General features: G+C 42.2%; 1 protein-coding gene across 19 annotated transcripts in view; it reads left to right on the top strand.

Annotated features, from left to right (window-relative positions):
• The window catches only part of MAPT (microtubule associated protein tau), a 137,969-nt gene that overhangs the window by 96,583 nt on the left and 15,307 nt on the right, over positions 1-26,079 (top strand). For 16 of the 19 annotated variants that reach the window (XM_061590708.1, XM_061590713.1, XM_061590714.1 and 13 more), the window contains 4 exons: positions 7,191-7,456; positions 12,011-12,103; positions 17,461-17,542; positions 18,544-18,656. In XM_061590708.1, the coding sequence (XP_061446692.1) occupies positions 7,191-7,456; positions 12,011-12,103; positions 17,461-17,542; positions 18,544-18,656 (554 nt within the window). Of the gene's footprint in view, positions 1-7,190; positions 7,457-12,010; positions 12,104-16,540; positions 16,580-17,460; positions 17,543-18,543; positions 18,657-26,079 lie in introns of those variants that run through there. The other 3 variants (XM_061590722.1, XM_061590726.1, XM_061590725.1) reach the window with 2 other exon arrangements.

The following is a 26,079-nucleotide window of genomic DNA, read 5'->3' as shown; positions in this document are numbered from 1 at the left end:
TAATTGCACAACCAATACCACGAATGATGACACCCCCTCTGAGATAATTACAGTCGATTCATATCGTGATATACAGAGTAGTACACCGTTGATGCAAGAGACAAGTCCTGAGTCCCATTACTTACCTTCTGTACATCCCAGCACTGTTAAACTTCCATGGTCCAGCTGGCAAGAACTTTTGTTTGAAGAGATGAGTCTTGTCAAAGCATACATTGCCGAAACAAATAAGTTACTCACTACCCTGGTAGAATCTATTGGACCCCAAATTTCACAACTCACCCCAGGACATGGTACGAAGGGACACAAATCGGCGGCGACTTTGACAGGCAACAGCGCCTCTTGGGCTCTGAACACAGCAGGCGCTGTTAGGAAGAAGAAGAATAAAACGCCTCTGAGAGGAAAGCACCCAAGCCTTGGGAGGCAACAGAAAACACAGAATCCCAAGAAATCAAAGAACATTAAAAACAATAAATCTCCCCCCTCCAGAAAAATGAATTTTAAACCTTTGTTTAAACTTTTGGAACATCCTTCTAATGCGCAGTGCAGCAAAAAATCTAAGGACTAAAATGCAGTACAGCACGACATCAATTTAAAATCGGGCCAAATCATCCAGCAAGAAAGAAGTCAACAGCGAAAGGGAAGGTAGCTTTCTACATCAGACCTCCCATTCGGATACTAAGATGACACTATATAAATCGACACATTTCCCTTGGAAACTTGTACTACAACCTGGAAAACTAGTAGTGTCATACCATAAGCAGACCCTCGACTACCGGTCCCCTTTTCCAAGCATTCCATTTATGGACAAATGCTTCGCACACTCTCTTCGCCCACTACATCGGACAAACTACGTTAAATCTTTGGTGAATATATCTAGTGATCCAGGTCACGGTTGCTTAATTGTCACTCTACACTCGTCAATCATTGCCAGCCAGATCTATTACAAAAGAAAGTGTTTCAACGAAAATGGACTAACTATTCAACGCTACTATATCAATTCTGCTCCCCCCTCCCCATTATGGATCTATACTTTTCAACCAACAAGAATGAGTCCCCTTGAGACATCGATGAACTTAACAGATGATGTTCAAGGGAACTCCCCTTCATCCAGCCTCACAACGACAATGCAATCCTCGCTTTTAACCAGTTGTAATCAAGTTTTAGATACTTCAATACATGAGATGGAGCCGGAAGAGACTCAATTGATGGAGCTATACTCCCAACTTCCAGCGACTGAGCGCTCGCTGATTATCAACAAATTGCAACACCTTATGCAAAGTCTAATGAACATGAATTCGACGAAGTTTACCAGTAAAAAACATAACCCCCCCTTTTATCTGCGTGCGGTTCTGTTACAGCCAATACAGATCAACCGATCAACAACAACGCAGCCAGCAGGAGGATATCTGGCGCAATCTATATGGATGACTCAGGCTATCTAAATAAAATCAATGAGAGTTATTGACATTCTCTCTCCCAAATAAATTCCACATGTGGGGTTCCAGAAGATCCACCTCGACTACTCTCCTCCCCGTGCTCCTGTATAACTCAGCCAAATTCTCCACTATACATCTTATCATGGAATATAGCAGGATGGAAAGCCAAACAAAATAACGCAGAATTTTCCAACTATCTGAAGCGGCACGACATAATCCTCCTTCAAGAGACATGGTCAACCCAAGAGGTGACTTTGGATGGTTATGCCTCCCTCACCCAACCAGCTACAATCTTGGACAAACAGAAATGAAGAGCAAAAGGAGGGATGGCAATATTAATTTCCACTTCTCTGATAGTCCACTACACTAATCTCCATCCATGCAATGATCTTGCCATGGCAGTCCTGCTGTCCCTTCACGAAACATCCTTTCTTTTGATAAATGTTGATGTGCCGCCCTGTTCCCGAAGAGACGATACTGAACAACTATGGGATGAATTGGAATTTTACATTACAGAATTGGAATCGTGGTATCCCAAAGCTCTATTAATCATCATGGGAGACCTTAACGCAAGGATGGGCCCCAACAACGCCGCTCTCCTGACATCGAAACTATGGAAAGGTGAGGACAATAAACATCTTCCTCTAACACTCGACCGGACCTCCAAGGACTCCAGAATTAACTATTCGGGAATCTGCCTTTCCCGTCTTGTGGGAATTCATGACTTGGTTATTCTCAATGGACTCAACACACTGGACGTATGTGCTGAATACGCATACATTTCTGGCAGAGGAAGCAGCGTAATAGATTACGCGATAATATCATACCAACTGCTACAACAAATAGCGAAACTTACAGTAGATGAAAGACAAGACAGTGACCATCTTCCCTTGGTGCTCTCAGTACAAACAAATGAGAAATGTCGTGTGGCTAAGGAGTATAACCCAATAGCAAATGCAGCCTATTTCACACATAGGAGAACCATCTGGACACCAAAACTGGCTTCTGCGCTTGATATCTTTCTTCTTTCTGACACAGCTCTGGCTATTCAAGAGCAAATAATGAAAACAGATAGCCTACAAACGGCTCTCAATGCTTATGACAATCTTAATGGACTCTTACATCCCATTCTAATTCCAAAAGCTTCCGCTTCTAGACCTATTTTAAACACAGAAATTTCTAATTGGTATGATAAAGAATGCCTGCTTATTAAGAACCAACTAAGACAGCTGTACCAACAATACTGCCATGAAAACCTCAGTTCCTTGCCGCCAGAATACTAAAATATTAAACGAAATTATAAGTCCCTAATAACCACTAAAAAGCGACAGGCAATGCAAAAAGGCTGGGAGGCCTTAATTTATGCAACAAAGACCAAAAACCCCAAAAAAGTCTGGTCCCTAGTGTCGGGTGAAATTAGGTCCATAAACTCTGCGCCTTATCACATTCCTGCCCACATTTGGGAAAAATTTTATACAGATTTACAGGATTGTATTACCCAGTGGCCCCTGAAACCTCCCTTCGATTTTGATTTTCTGGATTTACCCAAATGGCCACCAGTTGCTCAGACTGAAATTATAAAACTAATAGATAAACTAAAAAATGGCAAAGTCCCGGGTTGTGACAACTTACCTTCAGAACTTTTGAAATGCCACCAAGACTGGTGGGCCCCCTTGCTAGCCAATCTATTCACACTGGTTAATAACACCGGTTGCACCCCAAAAATATGGCATGAAGCCATAGTAATTCCAATTTATAAAAAAGGCCCAAAAGACCACCCAGCTAGCTACAGGCCAATTAGCCTTCTTTCCATAGTGGGGAAATTGTATGCCGGATACTTGAAAGGTAAACTGAGCGACTGGATGGAGGAGGAGAACATACTGGGGTGCGAGCAGGCAGGGTTCAGGAGAGATAGATCAGTCATGGATCACTGCCTGATCCTGAACCACCTGGCAGAAAAATATAAAAACCAAATGGGAAAAGCTTTACATGTTGCCTTTGTAGATCTCAAGTCCGCTTTTGATTCTATCTCTAGAGACATTCTATGGGATAAATTGGCAAAAACATCAATAGACAAAAGACTACTCCTTATACACCATCTACATCAGGAGACTTCTATGCGAATACGTTGCGGAATAAATGGAGGCCTGACTGACTCGATTCCCACCACCAAAGGAGTCAGGCAGGGCTGTGTATTGGCGCCCCTACTTTTTAATTTATATCTAAACGATTTAGGGTCTAGGTGCATCTCCTCTAACCTACATTCGCCTAAATTAGGTGATTATAGATGCCCCATCCTGCTTTATGCAGATGATGCAGCCCTCTTAGCATTTTCTAAGATAGGCCTCAAACGAATCCTTCGCGTCTTCATGACTACTGTTCTGATAACCAGCTTACTATAAATTTTTCTAAGACCAAAATTGTCAGTCTGTCGCGGAGTGGACAATAAATGGCCAAAAAATTGAGCAGGTCAAAAGCTACAAGTACCTAGGTATAATTTTTCACCAATCCCTTTCATGGATCACACACATCCGGGTGGCGGTTGCAACGGCTCGTACAACATTGAAACGCATCTTACGTTATTATTACATCAAAGGAGGCCAGTTTATTCCAGCGGCCATCCAGATTTACAAAAGAAAGGTAATTCCCCAACTCCTATTTGGCGTTCCAATATGGATTGCTGACTTTAACGCCTCAGTTGAGGCGGTACTCTCCACTTTTATACGAAAACTCTTCGGTTTACCTAGGTGCGTACCTAATGCCACCCTTAGACTTGAAGCTGGTCTAAACTCGATCGAATGCTTTGCATGGTCAAGTGCGTTTAATTTTTGGATTAAACTATCCTATGGCCCAGTTAATGAATACCTAACAGCAATATGGAACGATTCATATACCTCTAACTGGATGAAAACCTTCCATTCTAAACTTCCCAAATTAGGATACTCGTTGGAACATCTATGCCAAATAGAACCAGTAATGGCCAAATACATCATTGGCAACAGACTTAAAGACAGGCAAAGCGCTACTGCAGCAGCTGCCAAAGTATGTTCTCCGTTATATCACAATTTGAGTTTTGATACAAATTCTCACGCTCAATACTTAGACTTCCTAAATATACCTAAATTCTGTTATGCCTTCACTACGGCAAGATTTAATTGCCTAAACTCAGCTGTACTGGAAGGGAGATACCGAGGTACCCCGCAAGCTCAGAGGTTATGCCCTTGTAGCTTGGGAGTGATAGAATCACTATCTCATGTACTATTCGCATGTCCGATATACTCTTCTGAACGAGTTAAATTCCTTTATCCTTTTACCAAACGGTTTCCCTACAGTACTCCTGTGAGGCTGTTGGAACAGCTGTTGAATGGACTAAATAGGAACCTTACGTTATCAGTGGCCAAATTCATATATGCAGCTCAAACCAAGCGAGCAAACTCTGTTCTCCAAAGGCCAATCCAGAAGCTACAGTCTGTTTAGCTTTTTAATTACTTTGAATCCTGTATTAAATTTTTAACCATGTATTTTATTATTTTGCCTTGTATTTTACTTGTAATATGGGTCTTTGACCGTAAATAAATCTGTTGTTGTTGATTAGCGGTGTATACGGCTGAGTTGGATCAGCCCCACCCTGATCTTAGTAATATACACCAGGTTATCTCTCTCATATAAAACCTTAAAAAACCCTTGTGTATACTTTTTGAAAGAATGCACAAAATCATAAAACAGTAATAAGTAAAATTGGCAGAACACAGCTGTATAGGTAGAAGTAAATTGATTACCCAGTGTTTTCCCTGCTGAAATAGCCACGTTTTCCCTGCTCTTCAGAAGACTAGCAATAATGAAGCCAGGTTAATTCTTCTCGACGAGGACATTTCCCATCCACCACACAGACTGCAGGAGAACCTGGAGCAATGTCTCAGGTGTTGAACTGAGTGAGATGGGGCCATAATATATCATGGGTCCAAACTACTTAGAACTCTTAAAGCTCGGAGCCATCCCATTTTATTAAAACAGAAACAAATTGGTAGCCAGATTATATGCTTAAATTAGGGATGGACTCATTAAAGTCTGGTCCATCCCACTTCTCTGTGGGGAGGGGACTAAGTCTGTGGCACCTGTTTTTGCATGGCATGTGGAAAATCTGAAGTAGGCAAGTAAATAAAAAGCACTTACAAGGTGGCCCAAGGGTTGCAGCCCTGCCTCAGTTCATATAAAAGCCATTCATTGCCTTTTTTAAAGCTCAAAAAGAGGTCATCCAGATGCCCACAGCCTGGAGCAGTTAGTGCATGAGGCTCTTTGATGCCACACACTCTGAATACAATACAGCAAGTCCCCCTTGGAGTGACAGGTCTGATGACATTCCATTGCTCTCAGGGGGAATTGAATGGAAAAAACATGACTGCCCCATGTGGGACCTATGATGGAATCCAGGTTATGAGGTGAGTCCACATTGGAGTCGGAGTTTGACGGATTCCTCCCCCAACCCTAGCTTCATTTGGCAAGCTCCAGTTAGTACACCTGAAGTTGCATTTGAAACCAGTTCAAATTTTTTGAATACTTTTTAAATGAAGCCCCACATAGAGTGCATTACAGTAGTTCAGGCTTTTCCAGCCTTGTACCCTCCTGATGTTTTTGGACTACAGCTTTCATCAGCTCTAGCCAGCATGGCTGTCTGGGATGCCACTGAGTTCGAACTGGGTGTCACTAAGGCATGTATGATTTTAAAATACAGAGTTTTCTTAGATTTCCTTTGTGGAGAATCACTTGGTCTTGGAACTGGGAAGGAAGGTATTTATCTGGGAGGCTAATGTGCTCTAGGAGAAGAGTAATAAATACCTCTTCATAAGTCCCTTTGCTGGGATCACTGTCAGCGTTTTGGCTAAGTGGAGCTGAGCAAATGGCCCATGGTAGTCCTCTGGGCAAACATGTAATTGCATTCAGGCCTGACCCATTTCGCTCTTTGCCGAAACCTGAAAAGCCACATTGTTGAGCATTTACAGGTTTTATGTGGTGAGGGTAGAATACCTTTAGTGGATCTGTAGCTAGTCAAATAGGGAGGCACACAGTCCACCATCCTGCCAGTTTCACTCTCTGTGACCCAGAATCAAGTATCTCAGTTCTTCAAAACAGTAACCTCATATAATGTATCAATGGTGAGTAGTGTGTATATCACAGAAGGCAACACTGAGCCAGAGGGGTTGCAGCTAATGTGGGTGTTCGTAAAGCTGCAGTTTGGAAATTTTCATGTTACCACAAACAGAACTGCCTAGTGGAAACTATCAGCTGCAAAAAATTAAATCTAATTTTGACCTTTGTGCTTTTTAACTGGTATGTTTTACAATTAATTTGATACTTTAAGGCTAGCTCATATTTCCATTGATTTCACTTAAAATATTGATGAATAGGGGCAACATGTTTTCCAGCTTTGGTTTAGCGTATTCCAAGTTCACAAAATTATATGCAAATTCTGTTAATTGCATTGCAATTAAAATATTCAGATTTGTCGCTGCCCTCCTTGGCAATGGCTTAATGGAATTATTAGTCCCAAAATATTGCACAAGTACTTGGCTGGATGCTGAGTACTTTCTGTGACATCTCTATGAGTGATAAATGACACAGTAGAGCCGCACTATGATGTGCGGCTTCCCTGAGGAATATAGATTCCTTCATGCATACTGAACAATATACAAGATTATTTTGAATTAACAACTAATGTACGTATTTACATTTTGTACTTCCATTTTGAACCGGTAGGTGAACCAGTAAAGTCTGGAGACAGGAGTGGCTACAGCAGCCCTGGCTCTCCAGGAACTCCTGGCAGTCGCTCCCGCACACCCTCCTTGCCGACTCCACCAAACAGGGAGCCCAAGAAGGTGGCAGTGGTTCGCACTCCGCCAAAATCCCCTTCTTCTGCCAAGAACCGCTTGCAGACAGCTCCTGTCCCAATGCCAGACCTGAAGAATATCAAGTCCAAGATTGGCTCCACTGAAAACCTGAAGCATCAACCAGGGGGTGGAAAGGTATGTCTCTTATATTTATGTGTGGGCAAACAAAATTGAATTTGAACTTAGATGGGGTTTTGTTCTGTCCTGGCACCTCACCGATCCCTTCTCAACTTACTTTCCCTTCTAAATACCCCTGCCCCCTCCTGGTGGCATCCATCTCTTCAGTCCCCTGAATCTTTCCACGCAGATGCCTCTATGTAGCCCACTACTGCATAAGGGTCTGTTGATTGGGATACAAATCCAGCACTGGCACTAGAAGAAAACTGAGACAGAGCATCTCAAACTTTCTGTTTCTAAAAAATATTTTGATTGGGATTTTGATAAACAAAACAAAAACAGCAAGTATAAAGAACAAAAAAGAGAGGACAGCAACCAAATACATGCTTACACTTCTATGCCATAGAAGTAGTCTATATTGCATTTTATTCATGTTTCCAAATTTCCAAGGTTACTGTAGGCAGCTGTTGAGGAAGGCTTGCGCTGGTGGCATATATAATAAAGTTCCACCACACAGTGTGAAAAATGTCTAGCCTGTCAATTCTCCGTGAAGACTGCAAATTGAGTGATTTCCCCCCCCAAATGTCAATATTCTCATACTACTGTATTGTACACATGGTAACTGCAGTGCCCAAACTATGTTGTGTTTTCCATCTTTAGCCATAACTGGAGCCATTCCATATTTAAGTTTCCAGTATCAACTTGAAGCTGATCTTGCATGACTAGGGAATCATTTCTATAGAAATCATGCAGTCTGTGATACCCTTTCTTTTCCCGTTTACCTGTCGCTCTCTGAACTGTCATATCAGTTAATCCAAGATGGCTAGCAAACAGAATCAAAGGAGAGCATACTGGTGATAACTTTCGCTGACATTTATGCCAAACTTGAAACTCCCTCCTGAAAGCCAGCAAGGGAAGGAGGCAGGACAGAGAGCAGCTCCTGTGGCCAGATGCTCTGAAAAGGCTGTGGCCATCACTTTGCAACTTTCATGGGCAGCATAGTAATTCTGGTTGCTTGAAAGCTAAACTTTTGCTGCTGGGAAGAAAGCGTACTTGGCAGCACCTACTGTGTTGTCTCTTTCCCCTTATAACTCTGTCCCATGTCCCAGATAACTTGCACTCTCCCAGAGGGCCCTTTCTATAGTCTGAGAACAACTAGACTACAAAGAAGTGAATGGGCTCAGTCTCCTCCATGCCATGTTAAATTACTTGCAGAAGTTTTATTTCCTGGTTCCAACCTCACTATCTCTGTTCAAACAGAAGTTGTATCTAAGCATTGTGTAATCTGAAAGATACAACTTTTGTACATGCTAAGAGTTACCCCTAGGTTAGAATAGCCATGGAATCTGAGCAAATGTACAAGCTGATGGAGTGAACTGAGTATGTATGGAACACTCTAATCAAGGGCAGTGCTGGAATTACATCTGTTTAAGAGCCGTGTCACATAATCTTGACTCACAATGTGAGGGAAGGGTACTATGTATATGGTTAGATAGAGGTGTACTCTAACCACCCAACATTTGAAAGGAGAGTAGAAACAGAACACACATGTCAAATAGCACATCCTCAACCTAGGTTTGTGGGTGCAGATAACTTTCACTGCTAGAGCAATAGGGGAATATATCTCAGTGCTTAATTTTGGCCTAGATATAGTAAACCTCCCTGAATCTGTTTTAGGAGCTACTATTGAACCTTTGATTCAGTAGAAAAGACAATAATGCTGGGAAAAACAGAAGAAAGTAGAAAAACAGGAAGAGCAAACAAGAGATGGATTGATTCCATAAAGGAAGCCACAGACCTGAACTTACAAGATCAGAACAGGGTTGTTCACGACAGATGCTCTTGGAGGTCACTGATTCATAGGGTCACCATAAGTCGTGAAGGCACATAACAACAACATTGAACCTTGGGCCTTTTGTATTTGGAAGAGGTGTAAGCAGGGGATTGAGAGACCGTCTTTCTTTAGCGCAGGGATTGAGGGACGCATTCCCTTCTGGGCAGTCTTTCATAGGCCACATGTTAGTGTACGTGGGGCCAGAGGCAAAAGTGGACAGAGCAACACATGTAAACTTCACCTTTGTTCAGTAGGTAAGTTTCTACACACATTAACACACTATGCTCCATCTAGGTAAGCAAAAGGCATTGTCAGAGACCTTGGTACCATGGAATGCCTTCTGTCAGCTTTTGCTAGTGGCCCAGCTACACCCCTCTCTGGACAAGGATAGCCTAACTTCTGGGAACCTCTAAGTTAGTTTACTGCAGTGCGTTATATTTGGGTCTGCCTGTGAAGATGATTTAGAAACTGCAGTGTGTGCAGAACTCAGTGGCTAGATAGTTGATCCGGGCAGGATGATCTGCGCCCATAATACCAATTCTGACATGACTTCAGTGGCCAGCAATTAGTTTCCCAATTCAGTTCAAAGTGCTGGTCTCAACCTGCAAAGCCTTTTGCGGCTCAGAACCCAAATACCTGAAGGTCCACCTCTCCTCACATGAACCAACCCATACACTGTGTTCATTATCTGAGGATCTTCTCTGTGTGATCCCTGTAAGGGAAGTGCAGAGAGTGGCCACATTAGAACGGGCCTTTTTACAGAGCTTGGAAAAGTTACTTTTTTGAACTACAGCTCCCATCAGCCCCAGCCAGCATGGCCACTGGATTGGGCTGATGGGAGTTGTAGTTCAAAAAAGTAACTTTTCCAAGCTCTGCCTTTTTAGTGGCGGCTGTCTGCTTGTGGAGTGCTCTCTCCAGGAAAGTACGTCTGACACCATAATTGTCTTTCTTTAGGTACGAAGCAGAAACAATTCTATTTATCCAAGGCGCATTGGCCCTTAATTTGGGGGGTTAATTAGTTAAGTCTGTGATTTCTTTCATCCTTTTAGTGGGGCGGGTAGGATTTGTCCTTTTCATATTTATCTGTGGGCATGGATAAGCATTTTTAGATTTTTGTTTTATTGCTGTTTTTTATGTTTGAATATCACTTATTTCTATTTATTCTATAAGTTCAGACACTTTGGTATAAAAAGTGACAGTTAAATATAATGAACAAGTAAATAATGGGAGTTCAAGGACACATTCCAGTCAGGCAAAAACATCAAGGAAGGTGTGGTGCATAAAGCACGCAGGGAAAGAAACCCTTAGTGAAATAATTGTTTTTTATGAACAGAGAACTTCGGCTATGGGGCAGTATACAAATGTAATAAATAATAATAATTTTATAAAGGAGTCATCTTAAGACAGTTACAGCATCCAGCTAGACTGCAGATACAGCAGAAATTAGAATGGAGGGAAAGGGTTTTGGTGGATTTTGGAACAAAATAGTAATGTTTCTTTGATGAGAAGCCTTTCCAAGCAAAGTAGATTAGTTAATGAATGAAATACCAATTAAGCACCATTTTTTGTATTTTTTCAAACTAAACTATTAATGTAATAGTGCTTTGATTTTAAAAAACCATGCATATTGTTGGGGTCCTTGTAGTCAGTGCCATTTTATCACCACGTTAATCCTCCCCAATGCCCATTTAAAAATATTTTGTTCAACAACTTTTTAAATGTTTAAAATTAGAAGTAATTATGCAATAACACTTTAAAAGCACTGCTTTTATGATTTAATGTTTTTATTTAAAATGGCTTGCTCTGATAAATTTTTGCTTCCCCCACACGTCTGTCTTGCCCACCCCTAGTAGTGTAGACAAGAACATAATGGGATGTGTGCCCACACAGAATACTATATCCCTTGAAGCATGGAAACTCAATTGCAATTCCTCATGGAGCTTTCGGGTAGGTGCTTCCAGACTGACAGGCCCTGCTAAAATCTGATAAAAGGTTTGGTATGATTTTAGATATAATGGTCATTTTGTGCTGCTAGCAATGACCAGGAGGTGACTATAATGATCTCAACAGCATTTTCCACACTAAATGGGCGTAGCAGAATAAAGGCCTTTTAACTGCTTATGTTGTATACCAGACTTAACAGTAATTTGTTGAGGTTCTCCAAGTGATCCTAGACAAATAAATACAGTTACTTGAAAGTATACCCATTTTGACAATGCAAATGTGTGTTTATTTTACTCAGAAGAAATCCCCAATAATGGGGCACAGCTTGAGACTCTCCCCCCTATGCTTCTCAGTGAATCCTGGGGTGTCGAGATTCCTTTGTGGTGGCAAACTCACCCCATGTTACTAAGAACAGTTATATTTGGCACAATGTTGATACAATACCTGCGCACACCTTTACGTTGTCCATATATCCATTTTCTTGCTGTTCTGTGCTGGGATAGATATGGTATTGGGGTTTGGCACCATATTAGAAATGGAGCAGCCTGTGGTATAGTTCTGTTTTTGTTCTTTCAAATTTTAAGTTCAGCCCTGACTGACAGACATTCACCACTGCAGAGCTGAAATTGAAATGTCGCCTTCAAAACAAGGAACTGGCATTTGTCTCAAGGGCAAAATCTCTTGCTTCTTTCTTTGTCTTAAATGGGTGTCGCAATGCAAAAGGTTTCTTTACTCAAAATGGTATCTGTGAATGACAGTAGTTGTCACTCATGTTCTTTTTCTGGCTGTCAAAGGTGCAGGTGGTTAATAAGAAGCTGGACTTTAGCCATGTCCAATCAAGGTGTGGATCAAAGGATAATGTCAAACATATCCCAGGAGGAGGCAGTGTGAGTACCTTCACACCATTAAGTGCACTATAATAATCTTAACTTATTATCAGTGGCATGACTTCTGTATTAACCCTGAAATGCCAATGTTGCCTGCAATCAGACAGCTATTGGTGATGTGTAGTGAATTAACCTGTTACCAGTGAAGATGTGGCTTGATTATACCTCCAGCAGGACCTGTCTGTATGGGGATGTGCATAGAGCTGGTGTCAATTTGGAGAGGAGATCATTTTAAGGTGACTGCCTTCTCAATGCATAGCTTTCAAGCAACCCTGGGGGGAAAAATTACTCAACTAATGGAAAATGAAGGTGTAGAGTGGTGTGGTGAATTCTTGGAAATATCCTGAAGAAGTTATGTATAGCTACGGCTGCATAAAATCATGAAAAAAAGGGCCCAGATTCTTTATCAAGGAAGCATATGTTCTTGTGCCCCAAGATAAAATACTCAAATTAGATAATCTAGGGAAATGAATCCACTTTCTGTTACTTGTGTAATTTATTCTGCTTCCATGATTGGGATTTTCAAGGAATTTGGGATTACTTTTAGCAAGGCTGATGGAAGCAAAGGGGGGAGTAGAAAAGGAAAGAGTATGGAGCTTGATGTTGGATGTCTGGTGGAATTAAGGGGGTAGGGGAGAACTGGTGTATATGCAGGATATAAGAGGGACCTGTAAAAAATGTTGCAGTATATCCTCATCTTATAGGAATGCTCCTGTTCAGGGTTCTAGCCACCATGCTTTCCTTTAGGACAGTATAAGCTGTTAGGGGCTCCAGCAAGCCAATTCGCTGTCATCATCCCCCTCTTGTGGTTTCCTTTTACAACTGTCATGCAGCATTCAGTAGCTTCTGGTGTCCACAGAACGTACTCAGTCCTCACTGTGGCATTTTATAGACGGGGCTACCTCCTTTTGGCTTTAAAAAAGGTGTTTTTGTACTTCTGCAAACCTCAGGATTCAATTAAGCAGACTGATAGCTCTTTTTTGTTTCTCAGTGGCCCTTTTCCTTTTGGCTCCATTTCTAAGTTTGGTAGCAGAGGGAGTGAAAATAGTTTGCCATGTGCTTACCTCCTATCTGCTGATCACTGGGAGATCTGGTTTCTGAGCCACCTTCTCCAACCAAGAATGTTGAAAATAGGCTTCCTAAAGGCAGAGTTCTTGAGTTAACCAGATTTTGAATGTCCAGGTCAGACATTTACAGTCTTGTACATGGTACTTGACACAGACACATCAAAGAACATGTCAGCTGGTATGCATTGCAAAGCAATAAGGAACATGTGGAAGATATGTATCCTATATGCAGAACAAATTCCACATATTTACATGAAACTGCAAAGCTTGTAGAATTTTGTTTGAAGTATTCGTTTCACTTTGTTTCAGAAATGGACTATTTTGACTTGGTGTTGGCATAGCTGTCTCCTATCATATCCCATATGTTGGTGTTTTCATGTTATTCTGTCAGCTGTAGTAATTGTGGGACATTCCAGACACCTGGGTTACATGCTATGCACTGGTCTGCAGTGGAGACATTTGACCTTTCGAGCTTGCTTCTCAAAACATTTTTTTATTTTAAAAAGCCTGAAAAGCTTTTAAGGGCTACAGCTCCAGTAGAAATCAAGAAGGAGCACATTATGCATTGCACTTAGGGCAGACTATTGTTATTCTGTTCAGTGTGTCTATAGGCGCCCTATATGTTTATCAGGAAGGTTAGCAGCAAAATTGTCTCTCTCCAAAGAAAGTTGCACAGCCAGAGTGGTTAATGCAGCTCTTGAATATTGTGAAGAGCAGTTGGAAGAAATCCTTGATATAGGACCTATGAAGAAGTAATATACTGAGACTTTGTAAAACATTTTGTTCATGTGGGGATCTGTTCAGGCAGAAGAGCTGCAGCTTATTTGCAGAGAAGCTGGAAATTTTCTCATAGTTGGTCAGTAGCTTGAGAACTTCCCTTGGGTTTATCAGCATGAGAGTAATGTCATTCGCAAATGACACGTTGCTGGCCATTAATGGTGGTCTTTTTGCCACCATAAGTTTTCAAATTAACACTTGCTGGATTGGGCTGGAGGACATTCCTGAATAGGGATGATGATTCCTACTGGTCATGACAGGCAGGGTTTTCTTTTGCCTCCTCTACAGGGGGAGGAATCATGCCACCCTCCAGACTGGCCCTGGCTGCAGTCTGTGCAGGTTGGGTCTTTTCACTCTTGTTCAAATCCCTGTTGTTTTTCACTATTTTGCTTGGTTTTCTGTTTATTACTGCTCCTTGTTTATTCATTTTACTGTTAGCTCTCAGTCTTCCTGTTCGTTGCTCCCTGTTTGATTGGTTGTCAGGTCTCTCTTTATCCTGTCCCTCTCTATAGCCTTTTCCCTGCTGTTTTTTTTCCTCCTTTTGTGTCTTTTTTTGCTGGCCTTTGCAATTGCGGGCTTGAGAAGGGCATCTGAGGGACTAGCCTGCCTGGCTGGGCGTTTTCTGCCCCTTAGGTGCTCATTTGCTTTGGACCATTGGCAAGCCGCTAAGCTATTCAGTTAGTGCAGCTGCCATTTTCTGGTTCCAAGTCTTTGGCTCGACAGCTCCATGGATCCACATTTTCACAACACTTGTACGGAGCAGGATCGCAATTCCAACTCCCCCCCAACTGGCACCTGCTGCTTTAGACTGTCTAGCCTTTAACCTGGACAATCTACAGAAGAGTCCCCGATTCGAGAGGGGATCGAGTAGTGCTTGCGCTGAAGGCGAGACACCAAAGCTCCAGCTTCTGGAACTCTCCCCTATTGCTCAGGGCAGCAGTGGCCACCATTTTCTGGTCTCTCCTGCTTCTTCAGCAGTCTCCCACCATGGCTCTGATCATGTGGGAGACATGTCACTACTGTAAGGCTCCAGAAGGTGGCAGCCAGTGTCTTCACCTGCTCCAAGTGAGGGCAAAGGGAGGGGGTGAGTACTCTGATTTCTGGCCATGGCCTTGACGTTTCCCCCTCACATTCAGAGTTCCCCAAGGTCATGTCCTGGGTCAAGGATTTTATCTCTTTGGAGATCAATGACTCTATGCATCGTGCCCTCAAACACAAACCTCAATACCTTGTGGAACGCCTCTCTCGATACGAACCTACCCGTTCACTTCGTTCAGAATCTAAGGCCCTCCTCCGGGTACCAACCCATCGGGAAGCCCGGAGGGTGGTTACTAGATCTAGGGCCTTTTCTGTGGTGGCCCCTGAGTTGTGGAACAGCCTCCCCGAAGAGGTACGCCTGGCGCCTACACTTCTATCTTTTCGGCGCCAGGTAAAGACCTTTTTATGCTCCCAGGCATTTTAATTTTCTTAACCATTTTAATCTTTTAATCCGTATTTTTTAATTTTTGTCGTATTGTGTTTTTGTAGTGTTTTTTGTTGTTTGTTTGTATATGTTTTTATGATTTTTATTATGATATATTGTATTTTATCTTGTTTGTTCACCGCCCTGAGAGCTATTCTGCTAAGGGCGGTATATAAATTGAAATAAATAAATAAATAAACCTGGCAGATACTCTGGAAGGCATTCCCATAAGGGGAAATGGAGGTGGAGGCCTCCCTCTGGTCACTGTGGGGGGAGATCTGGCAGATCTCGGTCTCACAATAGCTTGGCCAGATCACCTTCCTCTTCTCCCTGTCCTTCCAGGGGTGTTTCTCTCTCTGTGCACTTTCCCCCTGCGCAGGGTGGTGGGGGTGATGCAGTGGCCATAGTGGAAGACCTGGATTCACAGCCAACTCACTACAGTACTCTTGGACCCAGTCAGCTTTTGAGCAAGCTGCACAGAGATGAACTAGGAGGATGCTGCCCCACCACCATCTCAGAAGAAACTGAGAGTATGCTACTTGTCTTTGCTCAGATTATATTTCTTTTCATGGTATCCTTAATGCTTGTAACCAAGTAACCGCTAATCCAACTTTTGCTGTTATCTGTACCTTTTGTGCATGTTGTAAACTGTTAACTTGTATATGTAGTTTAATGTCGTTTAAATGTTCAGAAATGTTTTGTTTAAATACCTTAGTATCCCTCCCCCCCCAAATGTGTACACCACTAATTAAGTGAAATGGTTCAATGTGTTACAATTGTGCTGTGATTGTAATTATTTTTAATAGAATGTTCAAAGCAAGGAATATTATAAATCTAAATTTTGTGATGGTATTCATAGCATCCAAATGAGGCTCTGAAAATTCAGTGTATATTTTGAAGGGCTGGGAGGCAGACATTAGTGAATTTGATGAAATTGCACTCTTGCTGCGAGTGAATGCATGCATGAAGAAAATACCTTGTATCTGGAAAAAAATCAGTCTTGACCACAGTACGGTTACAATCCCCATGTTGTTTCAGACACCTTTGTTCTGTTGCAACATTTTTAAAAAGATCCTTTTTTTTAAAAAAAGCAACCCTTTCAATACACATTGACTATTTCTGTTCTTTCAGTTTTTGTGGACATAAACCTTAAGTTTTACATCAGAAAAGGTATTTAATTCTGTTTCTGTTTTTCATATTTTCTCTAGCATATCTTATTTGATTATACCTCCCCACACTTCCCCCCTTTCCGCTCTCACTTAAGCATCTTCAGTGACCGTTGCTTTTCATGCCTCCGTCCTCTGGAGGTGTGACAAGGAGTATGTGCATGCTGTAGAAATAATGTCTGTTATAGCCACACGTGGTGAGCTTGGAAGAAATTCTAAATCTTTTTAGATAAAAATTCTTGCAACTAAAAGAAATTGTGTCTTTCCCATTACCTTTTGAACTCTTAAGTTCTTTGAATATTTGAATGGAAAGATTAAATCTAAATATATGGTACAGATCGTTTCTTATGCATGACTACAACAATTGGAATGGGAATCCCATGGAACTGAAAATAAAAATCAATTCCCAAAGCTGAGAGTCTGGAATATAAGCATACTTAAATTAACAACTATGTTATAAACAAAGGAAGATAGAAGTATAATTTTTCTTTAAAAAATAAGCATACTTAATTTACTTTTGGAAACTCAGGTTGATATATTTTTGTCAGTTGTCTACATTTCTTATTATAATGTGATCCTTGTTACTTTTCTTTGAATTTTTTTAAAATCAATCATTCAAAGAGAAAGTGTGCTTGCTGGCCTGTGGTGGGAGACTTTGTGACAATGCGTGCTTTGGCTTCACAGTTTCTGGTGGAAAAATCTCCTTCTGCTTGTGCTTGGATGATTCACTTTTTAGACAGCTTTTCAAACGGCATTTCTTCTCCAGTTGGGTACCAGTGTGTCATCTGTCTCACTTTTTCTGTATATCTTGGGCAGACATTTTTTCAAATTAAAATAAATCCTAGTCCCAAACACTGTGTACACTTTTTAATTTTCTTCTCACAGATACAAATTGTTTACAAGCCAGTGGATCTCAGCCGTGTAACGTCTAAATGTGGTTCCTTGGGCAACATTCATCATAAACCAGGTAATGATGACGATATATGTTTTTAAGGAATATATTTCTTACTTTGTATTCTACTATGCTTCTGTAGATGGTTGGACCAGATAACTTTTTTTTCCAAACACTGGGGCAGCAAAGGGGAAAGGAGGGAAAGAAGAGCAAGCGAGAGGTAAAGGAGGAAGTAGTTACAACTGATAAAGACAGGGTGCTTCCCATGGAATACTTGTACTTGCATCTAAGTGCTGTCTGAGATAGACATAAATGCTTGCAGAACACTGGAAAGGATAATCTTCCGCATGACTCTTGAAAACTCTTGGTTCACAGGATTATCCTAGAAAAACCTAGATGCATGATCAAAATGACATAGATACATGACTTTTTAAGTTATTATAAATTTAATATATTAATGAATAATAGATTAATAATTTCTTGCCACCCACAAGAATTGCCCCAAAAGCTCTCTTATACAAACTGAGCCACACAGTCAAGTGAGCAAGCCACATTTTAGTGCTAGGCAAAGAAAACACTCACCTGGAAAGATTCCTTCCTGGTAGCAATAGTTTATGCACTGAGTATCCACCAGGTTGCTCCGAGATACTTTTTTATTGACTTTGTAGCGAAAGCCCATCCAACCCAACATCCTCCCTTTCTTTTTTGTCTTGCCTACCACTATTCCATTACTGTTTCACCATTTGTTCAGATGGCATTGTTCTAAACCGACTTTTACTTCCATTTCTGATGCTGAATGGAGTGCTGGCAGGTAATAAAATTTGATCAGTTTCATGAGATCAAAGTATGTTTGCAAGTTTTGTGAAGCTTGCATTATTCTGCTCTATGACCTCGCAGAGTTTTTTGCTGGTGTGTTTGTTTTCTAGGTTGCAGAATTTATTACTTATTTGTGTGAGACTGAAACGTTAAGAGGTGACATTCACCACCAAGGAAAAGGAGACCCCTTATTTTCTCCAAAAGCCAGTGTTGTACACACCTTTTGATATCTGCTAACTCTGCCCTTATTTCTCCTCTAGGTGGTGGGCAGGTGGAGGTGAAATCTGAGAAACTGGACTTCAAAGATAAGGTGCAATCAAAAATTGGGTCATTAGACAATATCACCCATATCCCTGGAGGAGGAAATAAAAAGGTAAAAGTTCTTCCTCTAGCAGTTCTTTGTTCATGAAGGGCAAATCTCTCCAGGTAGTAACAGGCCAGATACTGCATTTGGCTTCTGTGAACAGTAGCATATCTATCAAGTATCCCTCCAATGTTTGGAATGCGGCTGTCTTGAACCTTATTTTTAAACTGGCCTTCATTGCCCTTGTTAAGTCTCCAGTTTTTACCATGCATTTTCTGTACACTTCTCTAATGCCTTCTAAAGACTATTAGGATGATTGCCAGACTAACAGTAAAGGGGCATTGCTTAGTATTGTTCTCCACTTAGATCCAAAAAAAGGAGCTGCCTGAGGGACTACTTATATTCAACATCACATATTAGAGCTATGATGTTGATCACCCCCCCTCCCAAAAGCAGGAGTAATTGAGAGCAGAAAAATAGTGTGAGGGGGAGTGCTTAACCCTTTCCCTGAACTGATTGTGGATTTGAAACATGTATTTGTACATAACATGTAGTTACTTCTTAAGCAGTGGCAGCAGCTGCCCACAATGGTGACTGAAGTGCGCTAGGAGGAGTTTATTTATTTATTTATTTTATTTCATTTCATTTATAAACTGCCCGTAGCTAATAGCTCTCTGGGCGGTGTACAAGGTTAAAATACAGTATTACAATAAAATCAATAACAAATAGCAGCAAGATTTTAAAACTAGAACATTAAACATGAAACATTAAATGTTAACATTAACGTTAAACATTAAAATGCCTGGGAGCATAGCCAGGTCTTAACCTGGCGCCTAAAAGAAAGTACCGTAGGCGCCAGGCGTATCTCCTCTGGTAAGCTGTTCCACAGTTCGGGGGCCACTACAGAAAAGGCCCTGGATCTAGTAATAATCCTCCGGGCATCTTGATGATTTGGTACCCGGAGGAGGGCCTTAGATACTGAACGAAGTGGACGGGTTCTGTCTTCCAGGGGCGTCACTACCGGGGTGCGGAGGGTGTGGCCCGCACCCGGGTGTCACCATGAGGGGGGTGACACCCAGAGCCACCCCGCCCCGTGCCATTGCCCGGCAAGACTGCTCCAACTCCTCGGAGGTGGGCAGACGGGCGAGACCAGGAGCAGCGTCGGCGGGGCGAGGGAGGCGCGCTGGCGTTCCCAGGCCTTCTCTGGCTGGGTGCCCCTCTGGCGCACGCCCTCCCAGGGGCATGGACGGGGTGGCTGGTCTCGAGTGCGCATGCACGCAAGCCCAGCCACCTCGTCCATGCCCCTGGGAGGGCGCGCACCGGAGGTCCATCCCCCACCCCGCACTCCCGCTAGTGACGCTGCTGCTGTCTTCCCTTATCAAGCTTAGTATACTTTCCAAGAGGGTGAGTACAGACATACCTAAAAACAAGGGTTGCTGGACTCTGAAATCATTCCCACCATGTTGTTGTCAGATGTACAGTTCCAGGACTGAGTCTGGAGAAAACTGACTGTGAGTTGAAGCAGAAACTGATTTTTCAGGGTCCTGTGCAGAGCCCTGTTGAATCAGACCAAAGGCCCATCTATTCCGGCACTGTGTTTTCACAGTGGCCAACCAGATGCCTATGGGAAGCCACAAGCGGGCCCTGAGGGCAAGATCACACTCGCTGCTTGTGATTCCCAGCAACTGGTATAAAAAGGTATACCACCTCTGACAGTGGAGGTAGAACGTAGCCATCATGGCTAATAGCCATTAATAGCCTGATCCATAAATTTATCTAATCTTCTTTAACAGCCATCCAAGCCAATGGCCATCACTACATCTTGTGAAAGTAAATTCTATAGTTTAACTATGCATTACATGAAGAAATACCTCCTTTGTCTGTCCTGAATTTTCCAACATTCAGCTTCCTTGGATTCTAGTATTATGAGAGAGGGAGAAAAGGGTCTTGCTGCACGCCATGCATAGTCTTAAACACCTCTATCGTGATTCTTCTTACTTGCCTTTGTTAAACTACAAAGTCCCAAGTGTTGTAACCTTTCCTTATACAGGAGTTATTCTAATCCCTTTATCAGTTTGGTTGTCGCTTTCTGAATCTTTTCCAGCTCTACAGTATTCTTTTTGAGGTGTCGCAATCAGAACTATAAACAGTATTCCAAATGCGGTTGCATTATAGATTATAGATATAATGGCATTATGATATTGGCAGTTCTATTTTCACATAATTTTCAGGTATTTAATTTCAATGGAACTTGCCATTTTCACAGCTGCCACACACTGGGTCAGCATCTTCATTGAGCTATCCACTATGATCCCAAAGTCTCGTTCCTTCTCACTCACTGCCAGTTTAGACCTTATATGTGAAATTAGATTTCACCCCCAGTGGAAACTTTACACTTGTTTACATTGAATTGCTTTTGTCATTTTACTGCCCTTTCACCTACCCTTTTGGAGCTCCTCGCAATCCCTTTTTATTTTAAGCATCCTGAACAATTTGCTATTGGTAAACTGAGGTATTTTGCCCAGAACTCTGGATTATTAATGAATAAGTTAAAAGCCATAGATCTCAATACTGATAATTGGAGGACTCTACTTCCTGCATCCTTCTATTGGAGAACAGTCCATTTATTCCTATGCTCTGTTGCCCGTTACTTAACCAGTTACTGATCCATAAGATGACTTCTCTTATCCCATGACTGCTAAGATTACTCAGGAATCTTTGGTGAGGGTCTTTATCAAAAAGTTTTGAAAGTCTAAGTACACCATGTTGACTGGATCACTTCTATCTATATGCTTGCTGACACTCTCAAAGAACTCTTAAAAGGGTAGGACAACAAGGAGGAAATCCTAATCCTCCTCTGACTGAGAAGATAGAGCCAAATAAACTTATATTCTCACCTGGACAAGTGTTCCATCACAGTTTTTAGCTCTGCCTTCTGGCCAAGAGGAGCAGTGACTCTGAGTTCCAGAGCATATAGCCGTGAAGGTTCCTGCTGACTGAAAGTAAGGAAAAAGAAAAAAGGGTTTGTGGGTGAAGAAGGATGCAGAGGCAAAAAATTATGCTTCTTTTTCCCATTAAGGGCAGCAGGTGAGAGAAGTAGGAAATCCAGACTGACTTTGCTGTGTAGCTTCCTTCCAACTGATAATCTCCCACTCAGCGTTCTAAATGGCAGGGAGAAGTGGTGGCCTGTCACACTTCGCCAGCTTTTCTTGAGCTATTCCGTATATGACAAATAGCCCTTGGTTGGATCTCATAACTCAATTTGGGTGCCAATCTTCCAGGGTCCACCTTGGCAATTCTTACCAAATAGCCTCTCTGAGCCCTCCTACCTCCTGACTGCAGTATTTCGGGAAGTCCCAGCCCATCTCATATTGCGTCTCTCTCCTTGTTGGGGTTGAAGAGTGACCAATACAGCCAGCTTCTGCTGCTTCTCTCCTTAGCTATATATGGACACTAGCTCTCCACCCATCTTCTAAAATCTGCAACATTTCAAATCACCTCTTTTTACATCCCTTTCTGGGGAACACAGGCTGCTAGGCTTCTACTTCTCCACTGAATTACCTGCATTACCTCCAAAATGAGTGCCCCATGAATATGGTGAAGATCAAATGGTGGCTGTTACCTGTGGTAGTGACAAGAAGCACCCATCCCATTTATAGAAAGTGCTTTTTTCCACTTGGAGTTGGTAAAATGGAGTTGCTGTTTTATTTATTTATTTATTTATTTATTATTTGATTTATATCCTGCCTTTCGTCCCAGCAGGAGCCCAGGGCGGCAAATGTTTTGTGGTTAAGAATGCATTAAATTTACAGGGACCAAGGGTAGCATACCTACAAGTATAACATTTCTGACGGCTGTTCAAGGATAATCCGCTCCTCCCTCCCCCGCAAGTTTTCATTGCAGGAGATGGCATAAGGAGAGATGCAAACCCATAGTCCCTGGAAATCCAAGACAACATGGACAGTTCTGGCTCAACCCAGAAGTTTAGTGACTGCTATCATGCCACAGTCATTTTACCTAGACAGGTCAGATTTCAGTGGCCCTACCTCTCACTCCCAACATGCTGGCGAGGAGAAGCAAACAGCTTAGAGGGGAAACATCACATTGAAGCCTCCTCTGCAGGAAACTTCCAAATGAGAGCAAGGAAGCAGCAAGGACAGCAAGTGGGCAGTTACCAACTAGGCCCACCTAGTCCATATCAGAGTAAGAAGAGAGAAGATTCCAGGAGGAAAAGAAGGTCCCACATGTCCGCTCACATCAGACATTTCAGGACCAAGACTATTCCTTAGGTGACTTTCTCTCTTTGAAGAAGAAACCCCAGAGGTCAATTGCAATGCCCTATGCTAGGTGCTGTATGCTTTTTAATTTTGTTGCTTCTTTTCTTTCTTATGGTTTATTGTACAGTATGACAATTTGCATTCCATAGCATTCAAATTGTAATACAACAAAGTACACTATAAGGAAAAAAAGAAGCAATGGAATTAAAATTAAAAAGTCAACATGAATATTTAATGTGGACATGCCACAGACCACCTGAATGAGGCTCACAGACTACTGGTGGACCACGGACCACAGCTTGGGAACCTCTGCACTAGACCATACACTTGCAATCTAAAGCTTATCTTGTGACCCCCTTCACATATGTTCTTCTAAAGATGAGAGACAAGAAGGATCTACCCACTGCACTGAAGAAGGGCCATAAAACTGGTGAAGAATGCCGCCACTGCTTTCATAATAATTGATCCTTTATCAGAAACAGAGACTTGAGAGCAACCAGACAGTTCTCACAGCCAGCAGCATTGCTAGATCCTTAAAAAAAAAACCTCAGGCCCATAGCACAAATTTGCATATAATGTACTTATGCTAATATATATATGCACTCAAATTTAGGCCGACTTTCAGAAGGAAAGCTGTACTGTACGTAAAAAGGGGGGGAATCTGGGAGACCCTGGGCCACAACCTAACAGCACCCCTGCTTACACCCTCAGGCCCAAGGAACTTGTGCCAAATGAGGAAATTTTGCATGATGCTCCAGACCCACTAGTAAGCAGTTAACTTCAATGCTTCTGTCGTATTTGAAAAGTCACCACCACAGGTTGGTGGGCTCTTAGAAGCATGGGCTAGAATTACTCACCAGAACTGAGGAACAGGTTTAGCATATCACCTACTGTGCAATTTCAGTCAAGAAACCTACTGGTATCATTAGCCACCAAAATCCTTCTAAACACCAGCCATTAAGGGCCATTTCCAGAAAGATCACTGGGTATCTGTTCCATATTCATCATGTCAGAGCAAAATTGGGAATGGAGACTATACTGGACCTCAAGTTCCTCAATTGGTATCTCTAGAAAAGGAAATTTCAGCTGGAAACAAATTGATCTTGCAGGGAATTCAAATGTGGTATAATAGACCTGAAGAAGAGATATCTCCACATATGAATTCTCTCAAAGCATCACTGATTTCTCAGGTTTGCATAGGGAAAACATTACTCCTTGTATTAAGCCCCTCCCTTTTGGTCTCGCATCCCCACTTTACATATTTAAGATTATTCCCTTAGGTTTGGTGGCTCACCTCCAATTTCAGGGAGTGCACCTGTATTTCTATCTGGACAGTCTTTTGATACTTTGGTACTTGGACAGAGAATTGCAAACATCCAGAATGACAATTCATTGTTTGTAGCTACACACAGTCCTTGTCAACTGGGCAGAGTATGCTGATTACAGTGCAATGTCTTCAACACTTGGAAATAACACTGGGCATCACCCAGCCAAGACTGTATTCTCTCTGGAGAGAGAGGGAAGAGGGTTCATAACATTCAGCCCAAGGCCTCAGAGGACTTGATGCAATGGGCAGACTTACAAGGACCAATGACTGTCTGTCTGGACTGTCCCTTGGGCACATCTCCACTAAACTTTTACAATGGCACATTCTTCCCCACCAGGTCCACAATGTTCACAAGTGAAATTATCAAGAGAGGAAGTGTGGTAGTGCCTGTGTGTGTGTGTTTGTGGAGGGGGGTTCCCACCCACCCCAAGAGATGGTTCCCCTAATGGAACACATGAAAATCCAGGTGGCAGTGGTTGCAAGCCTTACTGTCAACAGCTTCTGGCATGAGCACGTGGCTGGTGGCACATGGTTTCCTGAAGAAGTAGCTCAAACCATCAACTGCTGTTAGATTTGTTAGTTTTATTTTTAGGATGTATTTTTGTCTTTTGGACTGCTTGCTTTGTATAAGCCAGCTTACATGCTTTTGTAGAAAAGCAGGATATAAATCATCTTAATCTTCGTCGCCAGTTGGATGGCCTCACAATAATTCTTCCATAGCCTTCAGAACAAAAACCTGTTCTTATCAGTACAGACAATATTATGCCCAGGGCATATATAGATTGTGAAGGGGTGACTAGAGCCAGAACTCTTCATGCAGGAACTCCTTTCTGTCTGACTTCGAGGCCAGGTTTGCTTCTGCCCATCTTGGCTTGGCTGAATATCATTAGGGAGATTGTTTGAATTGATAGCAATTAGAGGAGGACAAGCAGTCTATCTCTATTCTTGATTTCCCCCTCATCAACAGGTGGGAACTCCCAATGCTAGACCACTTTGCCTACAGAGCAAATTCCAAGGCAAGATGTTTGCCTTCCAGATCTTAAATCTGAAAGTAGAATTGAAAGATGCTTTCTTGGGATCCTGGCTTCCAGGGTTTCTCTGCGTTTTTGCTGATCCTGTTATTTTCCAGAGCATTGAGGAAGATCATGTCATATGGAGGGTATACTGATAGCGCCATATGAAAGCCTTTCTTCTTTGACCTGTATTGATCTATCTTACAGGCCGTCTTGTCAAGGCTCCCCTAAGTATTAAATACCACACATTCATTTAGTTGCAATGAACTCAGCAACTCTACATCCTAATGCTTCTACTTAGGACATTTGTGGGTGGCAATCAGGTCTTTGCTATCAACCTATATGATGACCATATGCTCAACTCTGCTTCTGCAGGTGCTGCCTTTTGGCAGGCAATACTCCAGCAAGATCATTTTGTACATTGGAGTGTAGCTATCCATGTCCCACCTGTGATGTGTAGCAGCTACAGACATCCCTTTCCTGTGTGCTGTCCTACTACTAAATGAGAAAGGGAAGTTGGATGTACCGTGAAGTTCCCTCTTGTTTAGTTGGTTGAACAGCAGGCAGATTCACTAGTGTGGTGATCAGGCAAGCAGAGTGAGTGAGCGAGGGATATACCTTAAGTTGGTCTTGCCTTTGGAGAAATTAGCCTCTTTAGCCAGCTATCGTACTAATTAAACAGAGGGAACTTCTTCACAGCAAGTTCAGTTTACCTTTTAATCACACCGATCTACTATTGGTGCTATACATCCTTTTAAAAAAAAAGCACTCTTAAGCATGAGGCAGGGGCAATAACAAACTCAATGTTTGAAGTGCAGGTGAGGATGCCTGTTGATTTGCAGCTCAGAGGAGGGGGAAACCAGGCTCACACCACT

This window comes from Rhineura floridana, chromosome 11 (assembly GCF_030035675.1).
Source record: "Rhineura floridana isolate rRhiFlo1 chromosome 11, rRhiFlo1.hap2, whole genome shotgun sequence".
Taxonomy (NCBI): Eukaryota; Metazoa; Chordata; class Lepidosauria; order Squamata; family Rhineuridae; genus Rhineura; species Rhineura floridana.
The sequence above is the reverse complement of the archived record's forward strand: the minus strand, read 5'-3'. Positions and strand labels throughout refer to the sequence as shown.